At 39.5% G+C, this 14109-nt stretch overlaps 1 protein-coding gene across 2 annotated transcripts in view; it reads right to left on the reverse strand.

Annotated features, from left to right (window-relative positions):
- The window catches only part of SRGAP1 (SLIT-ROBO Rho GTPase activating protein 1), a 269866-nt gene that overhangs the window by 21499 nt on the left and 234258 nt on the right, over nt 1–14109 (reverse strand). For both annotated transcript variants that reach the window (XM_082742529.1, XM_082742530.1), the window contains exons 16-18: nt 5244–5349; nt 1303–1527; nt 376–455 (exon numbers count right to left, since the gene is read on the reverse strand). In XM_082742529.1, the coding sequence (XP_082598655.1) occupies nt 376–455; nt 1303–1527; nt 5244–5349 (411 nt within the window). The remainder of the gene's footprint in view (nt 1–375; nt 456–1302; nt 1528–5243; nt 5350–14109) is intronic.

A 14109-nucleotide genomic window follows, 5' to 3' on the forward strand; every position in this document is an offset into this window, starting at 1 on the left:
AACAATGTGGGTGCATCTCAGGAACATAATATAATACCGAGTAAAAAAAAATCACGAGAAGTATATACAGTATGATTCCATTTATAGGAAGTTCAAGAAAACAGAAAATGAAACAACAAACCATTGAAAAACAAACATATAGCGGTTACCCCTGACAGAGTAAGGAAGGCAGTCATAACAGGGGAGGCAAAGGTAATGATGTCTTTTTTTCTTCAACTTGGTGGTGGTCTGTGGTGTTCACTGTAATATTATTCTTCATACTTTACACATATTTTATAAATTTTCTTTTGTATCCTACTGAATTCTTAATATAAGCAATTCTAAAAAAATGGATATTAAGGTTAGTTTTATAATAGTATGGGCACAAGGGCATACCGTCTTCACTGGTGTGGGGCTCTGTACCAGCGTCCTGATCCACTTCCTCCAATGTACCGTGCTCACTGTATGGGCTGTCACTGCAAAGTGGAAATGGATATTCTTATAAAGTCAAAGAAAGAATTTAACAAATGAACAACTGCTACTACATAAAACTTGAATGGCTAAAGAGTGGCTGGATAGTCTTTCAGCGAAATTCTGGAGGCTCCAAGAATCATCTGGTCTTAGGGGAGCCCAAGTCCCTTCATCTTTGACACAGATAATTCATACCCACAGAAATTAAAATTGGTTGAATTCTAGTAGAATATGATTATTGCCCTATGGATACACCAGTTTTTGCAAATTCATTCCAACACACCTGACTGCATATCAACTGATGGCTCTTGAGTTCAGCTCTGAATTGGCTGTAGTCTTTTCCCCATCTTTTCTTGACATACGTTCATTGCAGATTTGAGCCAGTCATGATTTTTATTATTTTTTTTAAGATTTTATTTATTTATTTGACATATAGATATCACAAATAGCAGAGAGGCAGGCAGAGAGAGAGAGAGAGACGAGGAAGCAGGCTCCCTGTGGCAGAGAGCCAGATGTGGGGCTCAATCCCAGAACACTGGGATCACGACCCAAGCTAAAGGCAGAGGCTGAACCGGCTGAACCCACTGAGCTACCCAGGTGCCCCTTGATTTTTATTCTTTTAAGAAACTTACCTTTAGCACAAACACACTCCTTAAATATATGTTCGTAAATGGAATGCATCTGTCACACATGCAAGTCTAACTTATCTCAAATGTTCTGCTTCTTCTTTTTCTAGAAATTGGAGACTTCGGCAACCTTGGCAACCTATGGTCATTTTTTATTCTTATTAAACTGATATGTATACTTCCATTATTTTTCCAGGGGGGGAAAGACTAAAATTCCCGGACTTACCAGTAGTCGTCTCCAGCCATACACTTCTCATAAACAGGGCCATCCAGCTCTTTAGCATCTGGGAAAATAGTTTCATGGTGGATGATGATGGTTTTGACAATTTCATTCACATGAGCCTGACAAGACACTTGATCCTGTATTTCTGGGACAGGCATTAATGTGGGGCCAAAACAAATGGCCAGGTTATACGGGTCCATCATGTTCTCATCGCTGTACTGTGAAAGGCTATGAGAGACAGACAAGAGTTATAAAAGCACCAGAGAGAAAGAAGAAAATTGGTGTTTAATAAGATACTTTATGTTCTCAAAATAGGTATCCAAAGCATTTTATTTGGTTTTTATTATTAGAACAAGATAAGGTTCCATCTACTTGAAGTTGCCTTGGCAAATTCCAAAGAAAGTAAAACAACTTATAACCTTTCAACTAGGAAGAAACTGAAAGGGGAATATAAATCCTCCTTAACTAAGTGGCATTTTTCAGAGCCATAAGAGCATTTAAGATAATTTCTTTTTCAATGGAGAACAGGATCAAGTGAGTGAGTTTCACTTGTGAACACCACGGTGTAAATGTTATAAATGTTACTCAAGTAAATCCAGGAAGGGCAGTAGTGAGCTCCATAAAGTTTTATGGATATCTTTAAAATGCCCTCCCACTCATCAAACACATCTCAGATTTCAGTTTTTCCCTGTAAATCTTGAGGAAAGCCTGGAGGAAAACAAAGCACCTTTTCTTTGTAGCCATGGAAAGAAAGCAAACAACTGGGTAAGACGACCACAACTATCTACCAATCAATGTCACAAAAGACGTTGTAAGTGCAAGAGAAGGGGAAAAGAATTCCCAGTTCTCTCATTCCTTTTCAAGTTGGCTAACTACAAACTTTGGGGCAATTTCTGGTTCTCTAGGACTAATTTCTAAATTCAATCCAATGGATATTTGTGAGATATTGTCCAGAGGCAACTCAAAATAAGCCAGCAGTTGATTGTTCTGCCTCTAACTCATGCAGAGGGTACTGTTCTAGGGAGAAGCTAGAGACATTATCTTTCCATGAGTAAAATGTCAATCTTGAAAGGAAATGTAAAATCCAGGTGAACAGATGACAAATGGAAGAAGAAAAAAAGAGACTTGGCCGCATTTGTGAGATGGTGACAGACACAAAGAAATGGAAATGCCACATGACCTGATACGTTACCCTTTTTCAGAAATAAGATAGCCTAGAAAGCAGAAAATACAAAGGCATAATTTCCTCAGCTAACATATGTCTCTCCCGCCTGCCATTTCTCAAGCATACAGTCTTTTATAAAAAGTTCACAATAAAGGCAACGATCATGTTACAGATTGTCTGGAAAATGGATGCACGGAGAAGTGAGATGCAGAGTAAGAATGGTCTAATTCTCGCAAGACACATGGAAGCTCGGTGGGGAGAGTCACAGCGAATCTTTCTGGGTCTTTAACTTAGTGCTGACTTGAAGAGCAAAATCTTGTTATTAAAGCATTATAGCCACATTTCGATTTTACAATTAAGGGAGAATAATTTCCTTTTCTTTTCATAATTCCTGTCCCAAGCAACCGCCCTATAGGCTGGGGCTTGTTTCTGCACGAAGGCAGGTGCAGTGAGCCAGGGGGCATCTTTGGGCAGAAATGCTGGAAGCAAGGCCAGCTGGATGACTCACGTACATTTGCTATTCTGCTGAGTTAGATTTAGGTTTTACGAACTTTCTTGATTCACTGCTTTGTCTGTCTCTCGTGGTTTACTGGTTCACAGTGGGTTTTGCTCAGGTGTGCCAGGAAAATTTACGTAGAGGGCTGGCAGGAAGGAAGGCCCTCCAGACGGGAAGGGGAGGCACTTGAAATCAAAGGTGAAGATAGCAAGCCTCCGGATTGTCTTTTTAAATTTATTTATTTTTTAAAATTTGAGGCTTTAATATTGATGAGGAAATAAGATTAAAAGAAAAAAAAATATAGAACCAGGGCACCTGGGTGGCTCAGTGGGTTAAAGCCTCTGCCTTCGGCTCAGGTCATGATCTCAGGATCCTGGGATCAAGCCCAGCATCAGGCTCTCTCCTCAGTGGGGAGCCTGCTTCCCCCCACTCTCTTTGCCTGCATCTCTGCCTACTTGTGATCTGTCAAATAAATTAAAAAGAAAAAAAAAAAACCCGAAACGAAAAACCAACCCAGGCCACTTCAATTGCTTCAATAACTCCATCTTTAGCTAGGCAGGTCAAATGCCAAACAAAGAGATTCAGATTCCTGTCCACTTTGCCCTGTTTCCAGCCCCATTATGGCAAGAGGGGTGTATATTTGAGTTGAGTGCCTTGACTGGGATCTGCCATCCACTCTGCACCTCAGGTCACGAAGCCCATTGTCCCAATAGTTCTGGTTCATGAGGCTGTCTCGAATTTTTGTCTTATGCCTCTTCCAGAATTCGGAAATGATGGCAGCTCAGTCAGTTGTGATACCTCCCACATTGCTTTTTGGTTCGAGCAGCCAAGAATACCTCCATTGTTTGAAATCCATGTCTGCAGAAGCAATAGACTTAAGAAACCCCCTCCTCTTTGCCAGAAAGGGGTAGGACTCCTCAGGTGACACCCCTGGGAAGAGCTGGCCCCAAAGCAGCTCCTCTGTGATGGCTGGGTGCCCGGCCCAGGACACATGACAGCCTGTTCAGAGGCTTGGAGCCCTCATGCTTGCCCACCAAGGTCAGCAAGCCTTCAGATTTTTAAAACCACCGTAGGTAACAAGGCTTATTTAAAGGTAAGATTTAGGGGCGCCTGGGTGGTGCAGTCATTGTCTGGCAGCAGCTCAGGTCATGATCCCAGGGTCCTGGGATTGAGCCCCTCATCGGGCTCCCTGCTCAGCAGGAAGCCTGCTTCTCCTGTTCCTACTCCTCCTGCTTGTGTTCCCACTCCCACCCTCTGCCAAATAAATAAATAAACAAAATCTAAAAAAAAAAAAAAAAAAAAAAAGTACGATTTATATTTATGGCCATTTATTTAACCTAACCATAGTTTATATCCATGTCTCTAGATCCTGCTTATTTCTAGTGGTGATTTCTGTACAAATGGGTTTCCGCTGTCATTTGTGCTTATGTCCGTTCCCTGTAAGCATTTCCCCATCAGAAGCGACCTGGTTTCTGGGGCCAGGTCTCCATGGCGTGTGAGAACTCTAAATCTCCAAAGAAACAGAGAAGATTAAAAAAAAAAAATCCCAATTTTGGGAAGGATGAACCCAGGCCAGAAGGAGGAGGCATTGCCCTGAGTTTACTCCTCCCAGATTCTTTTATTTCTAATTATTTAACTAGATCCTTGAATAGGAAGGGGGCTCTCAGGGCGTGGGGAAGATATTCCCCATTTTTATTACCCAAGAAGTAAGACAAATGAAAATCAAGGTGCTTAAATTAAAACAGTAAGGTTCCTTTGAAAATAATGCTATGATTTTTTAAGGTTTCTGTTAATTGCTGCAGAGACTTTTATAAATATTTTCTTCTTGATAAGGTCTCATTATATTGAGTTTACAGAAGTTCTTTTTTGGATCTGTGTGTAATTCGCATCTATAGTTCCCCTCCTTTCTTCACTACAACATAAAAAATCCCAGCAATTTTCTGCAGTGAGTGGGTGGTTTACATCATTTTGACAAAAACGTTCATGACATTAGCTTTGGATGGAAGTTGGAAAAACACATATTTCACTGACAAGTGTTCTTTTTGGTAATAGTTGTATATTTTTGCATGTACGGCCATAGTTTCTGCGTCTTTCAGCTAATATACAATGACCTTGATCTGCTTAAGAAAAACATACCTTCAGTCTATAGTCAATCGTCTTCTCTTTGACTCTGCTGATAAGTGGGACCCAGTGTGCACGTTACAGAATCCAAGAACAAAGAATTCAGATCAGTGCAAATGGAAGTGGAAGATGCGCATTCTGGCGGAGTATTAGGGTACTTACTGATTGAGGAAGGCAAAGAGGTACCTCATCACTATAAGGACGGACCTAGGCAAGGTCAGGAGGAGTTTGCGGATGTGAAGCGCCCTCTCACAGAGATTATCTATTCCTATGGACAGAAGAGAACATGGTCAGGATCTTTTCGCTTGCCACATTTAAAGCAGAACACTGAGTGTTGGTTAGGTGTCCGACGTTTGATTTCACCTCAGGTCTTGATCTCAAGGTCATGAGTTCAGGCCCCGCATTCCTACAAAACACTGAGTACCAAATTTCATATCTGACCATAAGGAAGCTCTTGCCCCTGGGTGAGATGCGGTTGTACCCCAAACAGGGAATCAGTGATGAGCTTGGGGGTAATACCATTTCTGAGAGTATCTTCTCTGACCTATCTCTGTTTTTTCTGATGGCCATGGTCTTGAGCAACTTCGCGTCTTCTAGGCTTAAAAACCATCTTTCGCTTGCTGCTATTTCTGGATTGTACATCTGATATGGTTTCGATTCCTTTCAAAAGCTGCAATGGTGGGGCGCCTGGGTGGCTCAGGGCATTAGGTCTCTGCCTTCGGCTCTGGTTGTGATCTCAGGGTCCTGTGATCTCAGGGTCCGATGGGATCAAGCCCTGCATTAGGCTCTCTGCTCAGCACGGAGCCTACTTCTCCCCTCTCTCTCTGCCTGCCTCTCTGCCTACTTATGATCTCTGTCAAATAAATCAATAAAATCTTAAAAAAAAAAAGCTGCAATGGTAAGTAACTAAAGTAGTTTTGGGGGACACCTCCCCTATGATTCATTAATTCATCCTGTATTTATTTGTATATTACTATGATTCCAGCAATGTACCAGGCTTTGAATCTCTCCTCCCTCAAAACTTATCATAGTATTTTACTGATATGAATTTTTACTTTGTATTATATAATTTCATCAGTTTTTCTAAGCATCTATTTTAGGACAGCCTAATAGTTTTCAAGTACCAAGTTAGGCAATAGTAATGCATTAGTGATTTGAATCTTGCTCTCAGAGAACTTTATACCCTCATGTTTACAGTTATTTATTTTCTTATCCTTGTGGGAGAGTTAGCTCACTGAAGACGGGTACCCGGGACTTCCTAGTATTATTTTATCCCTCTTTCCTAGCAATACAAATTGTCCAAAGGTTCTTAACACAAAAATGCCTGTGAGCAGCAGCAAAAAATTTAGTTCCAATAATGCATTATTTGCATAATAATTTCCAATAAATTCATTATTTATAATGCATAATAATGTATTTCCATAATGATCTACATTTTACAATGCATTCTCACATCTGCTATCCAATTTAACACAGATAATAATTCCATGGAGTAGGCAGGCCATGGAATGTCATCCCCATTCAATGGATTAGGAAAAAGAGAACTGGGTAAGTGGCTGGAGGGGTGGAGTTGGGACTAAAACCTATTTTCTGTTCAAGTCAGGTTGTCTTTCTAGGATTTCAAAGTACAAAAATATTTTATTTTTAAGCAATCTCTACACCCAGTGTAAGGCTTGAACTCACAACCCCAAGCTCAAAAGCTTCATGCTTCACTGACTGAGCCAGCCAGGTGCCCCCTTTATAAAGTACAACTTTGAAGACATTCAATAAAGATACATTTGAGAAAAAGATTTATTTTTTAACTTTTTTTTTTTTTTTTTTTTTTCTAATTAAGTAAGCTCCATGCCCAAGGTGGGACTTGAACTCATGAACCCAAGATCAAGTGATGCATTCCCTACCAACTGAGCCGGCCAGGTGCCCCTGGGAAAAATATTTCAAAGACTTTCAGAAACATTTTTGAAGTTTACTCTAATTTTGTATTACTACATTTGCTCCAATCGTTCTTGAGATATTCATATATCCTACTTGAAAATCTCAGGCCACTTTTTTTTTTTTTAAGGACTTCATTACTGACATAATAGTCAATTGATTTTCCTTCTCTTTCTCAGGTTTTCTGACCTCCCACACATAAACACAGTTGGCCCTCATGGATCTTTACTTGTTCTCTTCAATGGTAAACTCATTTGGTCTGGATGTTAGGATCATCCTTTTTAGGAAGGTAGTATTTTTGCTTCATTTTTCAATTTTGCATGGGACGTAAGTTCTGTTGTTTCTGCCCCTGGCTATCTCAGTATTAATTTCCTAATTAAAGTCTTTATTATTTCTAGCTTGGACCATGGTGATACTTTGCTAATTCAGTTTTCTATTCCAATTCCTCTTACACCTCTTACAAACTTGAAATGACTTATGGCCCATTCTTAAAAGTAAATATTGCGATTTACTAGCATTTGTTCTCTGGTCCTTAAAAAACTGTATGCATAAATAACTTTCCATTCATGCCCCAAACCAAACAGTTAAAAAGTTTAATACAGTTAAAAAGTTTAATATGTTTATGCAAATTATAAATGGTAATGCTGAAGGGTCCCATGAATGGTCTCTGGACTGGCAATACCTTCTGTTCTTTTCTAGCCGCATATAGATCCATAGAAGGGCTATGATTAAAAACAAAACAACAAAACTTCTGCCATTGTTTAAACTTTTGTTTAACATTCGTTCATTTGAACATGTAACATTGCTCAAAACTTCTGGATTGTTTCATAAGTTAAGTCTACTAATTCACCAGGCTGATTGTCAGTATAAGGTTAAGGTCAAATATCAGGGAGAGGGTTTTAGAAACTTCAGGCTAGTTTTGAGGTCTTAGAGAAAAAAAGAAAAGGAAAGAATGTGACAGGAACTACTCTTCATGTACTGTTGATCTTTAATCTTTGTCAAATCCCAGAGGGGGCAAGTAATTTTCAGGCTAGAAGAGGACACAGGCATTACTCCCAAGAAACTTAATTTTAATTCAAGATCCTCCTGTTTCTATCTCTCAGTTCTAAAAGTGAGTTCCCCTACCCCTTAAAGGTAGTTTCAAACTTTTATTTAGAAAGAACTGGGGGTGGACGCGTGGGTGGCTCAGTGAGTTAAGCCTCTGTCTTCGGCTCAGGTCATAATCTCAGGGTGCTGGGATTGAGCCCCACATTGGGGTCTCTGCTCAATGGGGAGCTTGCTTCCTCTCTCTCTCTCTCTCTCTCTCTCTCTGCCTGCCTCTCTGCCTATTTGTGATTGCTCTCTCAGTGTCAAATAAATAAATAAAAATCTTTAAAAAAAATAAAAAGAACTGGGGGAACAGGTACAGATAGAACTGGGGGAAATTGATTTGTTTATTTAGAATATTTTCTTTCAACTCACTGATTTTTTAAAAGTTTTTATTTAAATTCCAGCTAGTTAACATACAGTGTAGTATTAGTTTCAGGCATATAATACAGAGACTCAACATTCCACAGAACAGGGATCCATATGCCAATTTCACAGCAGCATTATTTGTGACGGCCAAGGGGCAGACATCAGCCAAGTGGTCACTGACAGATGCATGGATGAACCAAGGTGGTATAAAGACACAAGGAACCGTTATTCAGCCTTAAAAGAGAAGTGAAATTCTCCTACACCTGGATGAATCTTGAAAACCTAAGTGAAATAAGCCAGACAGAAGAAGACAAATACTGTAGGATTCCACTTAACACCAGGTATCCAGAGTAGTCCAGTTCACAAAGACAGAAAGTAGCACAGGGCAGGGGGCTGTCAGGGGCTGGGGGGAGTTACTGCTTTCTGAGTACAGAGCTTTGGTTTGGGAGAGTGAAGAAGTTCTGGAGATGGACGGTGGTGATGGTTGCACACTGGGAATGTATTTAATGCCACTGAATCGTACACTTAACAATGGATAAGTCAGTAAGTTTTATATTCTGTATATTTCACCAAAATTTTGGAAAAGAAAAATTGGGGGAGGGTACCATGAGATGCAAATGAAAGGTTTTAGGAGACAAAGGCAACAGGAATGTAAAACAGTGACACCAAAAAGACCAGATGAAATTGTGGGAGGTGGGCCTGGATTCTCTGCAACTTCAGTAAACCTCAATCAAAGCATAACAGAACTGCTCGCATTCCTGAAGTCATAGCAAATCTATCTGTCCCAGAGGCCTCAGAGCATGACGGCTGGGAGAGGGACTCAGATATTACCTGGCTGGTCACTCAACAGGCCTGCGGCGCACATCCTACAGGAGCCTTGCTCTGGTACAAATGACTCCTTTACTCTCCTGAGTCCAGTTAGTGGGTCAAAATTTATGGTTGCTTGGACACTGATTAATGTGCATTCCCAGCGGCTCTCAGTGTGGCAATTCATAGTCTCCCACAATTCTATGCTGCTTGAAAAGATGGATCTTTTCTTCTCCTCAGAAAAGTTGTCAGTAAGGAAAACCAGTATTTCATTTGAATTTCTTTTAAGCTAGCCTTTGTTTCCATAATTCGGGATCTCATGTAATTAGGTAAAAGGGGCATTCACCCAGTCTTGGTCATGTGCTCAAAGCTCCCCATGCTTATTTCTGTTCTTTTCCTCGCACTGCAAAGTTCCCATGTCGGCATCCCAACCTCACAGCATGGGGCTTTGACAGCTCCATGTAGATATGTGTGAAAAATTCACCCCCAAACACAAGTTGCTTCAGAAAATGGCAAAAACTCAAAGGGCCATTACTCTGAAAATATCAGTTCTTCTGAGGCACTATTTGCAAAAGTATTTGTCAGAAAACAAACAATAAGTCACAAGATGCAAATGTATTTCAAGTAGGACAACAGGGAAGGAAAAGAATGGCCACGTTTAGAAGAGGTTTATAACTGAGCAGGCACACAAATATTTCTGAGCTCCAGAGATCAACGGGCAGTATTAAAGGTGAGTTTCCCAGTTCTAGGCCATTTTTAGGTTCATTGATAGGTTCTATCGATTTCAATGTGATAATCAACTGTGTGCTTGTGATAGTGTATGTGTGTGAATGAAAGGGAAAGAGAAAAACAGAGAGATGTTCTAGTACATTTAGATGAATTTTAGCTGAGCCTTGATGGGAGAGTTACCAGCTGTTCTCCCAAGTAAGAAATGAAATGCTTGCAAATCTTTCTAATAATCATTAATAGATTGAGTTCTGTGAATTAAACCATTATATTCTTTCCTAGCTAAATAGCAACACTGTAGAAATAAATACATAGTGTTTCTCCTGCTGAATTACTGAGGTTAGTAAAGAAACACTCTTAGCTTAGGAAGCTTTACTTATTCAGTTCAGATACTAAGCCTGTTCCACATTTTTAAGGGTAAAAGTAATCCCTAGTATAAGGCATCAAAAAGAAATTTAGAATTCAGACAGAAACCATCATGTATGCAACAAAGCTTAAAGAATTTTTAGCAACGAAAACATACACGGGAGAACCAAAAAGAGAATTTGAAAGCTTTTTTCTTTTCTCATGAAACAGTTAGAAATGGGCAAATAGATTTATATACTAAAAGGCTCATTGTAATATTTTGTTTAACTGTAAAATCACTGGAAACAACCTAAGTCTCTAAAACTAGAAGACCATTAAGTGAAATAAAAGCCATTTAAATCTGTATTTTGAAAAATATTGATATGGGAAAATGTTAACAACATTACTAAATTTTAAAAAATGGCTTACAGGGGTGCCTGGGAGGCTCAGCAGGTGAAATGTCCAACTCTTGATCTCAGCTCAGGTCTTGATCTCGAGACTGTAAATTCAAACCCCATGCTGGGCTCCACACTGGACATGGAGCCTATTTTTTTTTTTTTTAAAGATTTTATTTATTTATTTATTTATTTGACAGGGAGAGAAATCACAAGTAGGCAGAGAGGCTGGCAGAGAGAGACAGAGAGAGAGAGAGAGAGCAGGACACAGGCTTCTCGCTGAGCAGAGAGCCTGATGTGGGGCTCGATCCCAGGACCCCAGGATTATGATCTGAGCTGAAAGCAGATACTCAATGATTGAGCCACCCAGGAGCCCCAGACTTTTTAAAACAGCTTATTGTGGGGTACCTGCATGGCTCAGTTGATTAAGCATCTGACTCTTGGTTTTGGCTCAAGTCATGATCTCATGAGTCATAACACTGATCCCTGGTTGGCCCTGCTCGGCAGTAAGCCTCTTCTCCCTCTCCACTCCCCCTGCTTGTGTTCCCTCTCTCGCTGCATCTCTCTCGTCAAAAGAAAGAAAGAAAGAAAGAAAGAAAGAAAGAAAGAAAGAAAGAAAGAAAGAAAGAAAGAAAATCTTAAAAAACCAAATAAATAAAAAGTACATAGGGATGGGGGCACCTGGGTGGCTCAGTGGTTAAGCATCTGACTCCTGATTTTGGCTCAGGTCATGATCTCGGGGTTGAGAGATTGAGCCTCCCAATGGGTTCTGTGCTGGGCATGGAGCCTGCTTAAGATTTTCTCTCTCCTTCTCCCTTTGTCCTTCCTCTCTACTCTCTCCCTCTAAAATAAAAGTACATAGGTATAAAAAACTTAAAAGTACAGAGGTATATGTATAGAAAAAACCTGGGAACATACTAAAAAGGCTTATATTATCTTTGTATAAGGAATTATAGATGGTTTGTTTTTCTATTTTCTAATTTTTCTACAGTGATCACACATTAATTGCATAATAAACAATTATTTTAAAAATGTGCTGATGGGCTATTTATGATTTTAAGAAATTATTGTTATTTTTAAGGTATGCTAATGGTATTATGGTATTATGGCTATGTTGTACAAAAAAAGAAAAGAATTCTTTTCTCCCAGAGATTCATACATACAGAGGAAGTGATGTGTCAGGGAGACGATGGAAGGGATAAAGGTGGGATAATTTTGTCCAAGAAATGAAAATTTTTAAAGTTAGGTGATTGTTTATACTGGGATTTATTATAATTTTCCATATCTTTCTATAGAAGTTTGAAAATATATATAATAAAAGAGTCAAAAGGAAGGTTGATGATGAGCAGGATGGACAGTACAGTCCCACTTTGGTTTTAGAAAAAGTTGTGTGTGCACATGAATACAAAAGGAGCAGAAGGAAATGCAACAAAATGGTGGTGTACACACACCATTGTCTTTGAGCAGGGGCATTACGTGGGACAGTCTTTTGTTCTATGTGCTTCCGTGCATTTTTCAAGTATCCTACAATACTATATGTTGATATCATGATGAATAAAAGAAAAGACCCTCCCAAAAAAGCTTCCTGGGGCTCAAGCAGTCATCTAGATAGTAACACATAAGGTAACGTTAAGGGCAAATGTGCCATCTGGGCTCATGGCCCTGCAGCAGCCGGGAAACACCACACATCACTTGAATAGCCGATCTAGGGAAAGTCCTTTGGACTTCTGCCCTAGGTAATCTCGAAGCCATGGTATATGTACATTCTGGAAGCTGACCAGGAATGTGTGGGCCTAACCTTGAGCATTTACAAAACCATTACAAAGTAGATGGCTTTAAAAAACCTACTTGGGTGAGAAACTGAGGTACTACCAAGTTTGTCATTTCAAATTTAGATTGCCCTGGAGTCCACTGGGTCTTTATCCATATTTGCAAGTTTCCAAAGAATGTAATATTTTGAAACATAAAAATGGCACAATAACAACTCATCACTCAAAAAAAAAAATCTTTCCCCCAAAACTCCAAAAATAAGTAAATAAAAAGTAGTAGGTAACCAGAAACCTATGTAAACTTCTTTTGCTTTTTTAAGATTTATTTATTAATTTTAGAGAAAGGGAGAAGCAGATTCCTTGCAGAGCCCATAGTGGGGCTTGATCTTACAACCTGAGATCATGATCTGAGCTGAAATCAAAAGTTGGACACGCTTAACCTTAACTCACTGAACCACCCAGGAGCCCCAGAGACATATCCAAACTCTTAAAAAAGATGAAAGGGAAGATTTTTCTATACAAAGGAAATATCACATAAAATTATCTTAATAGGGAAAATCAATCCAATTATGGCAATGCTAAGAGAAGATGACACAGATTAAAAACAATCAGCGTGCATGGGACCTCTCTCCACTAGAATTTCTAAATCTTTGTGCTCCTATTACATACTAACTTAGACTGCATTTATTTGTAAATATCTTCACTCTCTTACTATTTTTAAACCTTCTGAAAGGCAAAAATCAAGTGTTTCAATCCCTAGAAGGTTTTACATATGGCAGGCAATTAATCAATGATTCAAATGATCAAATAGTGTAATATCAATGAGAGGATATAATGATGAATGATGTACTATACCATATTCAAAGAATTTAATGAAAATCCAGAAAAAAATATGGTATATCAGGGTCATAATGCCATGAGAAAATGCTTGCCTAGAGATAAATCAATAATAGCTAGAAATCCCCTCCTTTTTGAGAGATTAGATGTTGGAAGTAAAGGGGTCGTTATAAACAGTGTCATTCATTATGTGTCCTTTTTTTTTAAAATATTTTATTTATTTATTTGACAGACAGAGATCACAAGTAGGCAGAGAGGCAGGCAGAGAGAGAGGGAAGCAGGCTCCCTGCTGAGCAGAGAGCCCGAAGTGGGACTTGATCCCAGGACCCTGAGATCATGACCTGAGCCGAAGGCAGCGGCTTAACCCATGAGCCACCCAGGCGCCCTCATTATGTGTTCTTGAAAAACATCCTATTCTGCAAAATGCACTAAAAATAACAGGACTTATGGGGGAAAAGTAGGGCTGGGACAGAGAGCTCAACATCTGTTTAACTTTATAACAACAGCATCAACAAAAACACTGACAATACTATTTAAATTACTAGCATGGTTCAATCACTCCTGACTAGTGTCCTTAGCAGCCTTAAACCCAGGGACTCCTGCTTCTTTGAGATGTAGGTCATGGAGGGCATTCATTGCCGAGAGAGACTATTTTTGTAAAAATTAACCTGAGGATTTTTTTTCTTTAAGATTTTATTTGTTTATTTGACAGACAGAGCCGAAGGCAGTGGCTTAACCCACTGAGCCACCCAGGCGCCCTAACCT

The sequence above is a fragment of the Mustela nivalis genome (genome assembly GCF_964662115.1).
Source record: "Mustela nivalis genome assembly, chromosome: 7".
NCBI classification, from domain to species: Eukaryota; Metazoa; Chordata; class Mammalia; order Carnivora; family Mustelidae; genus Mustela; species Mustela nivalis.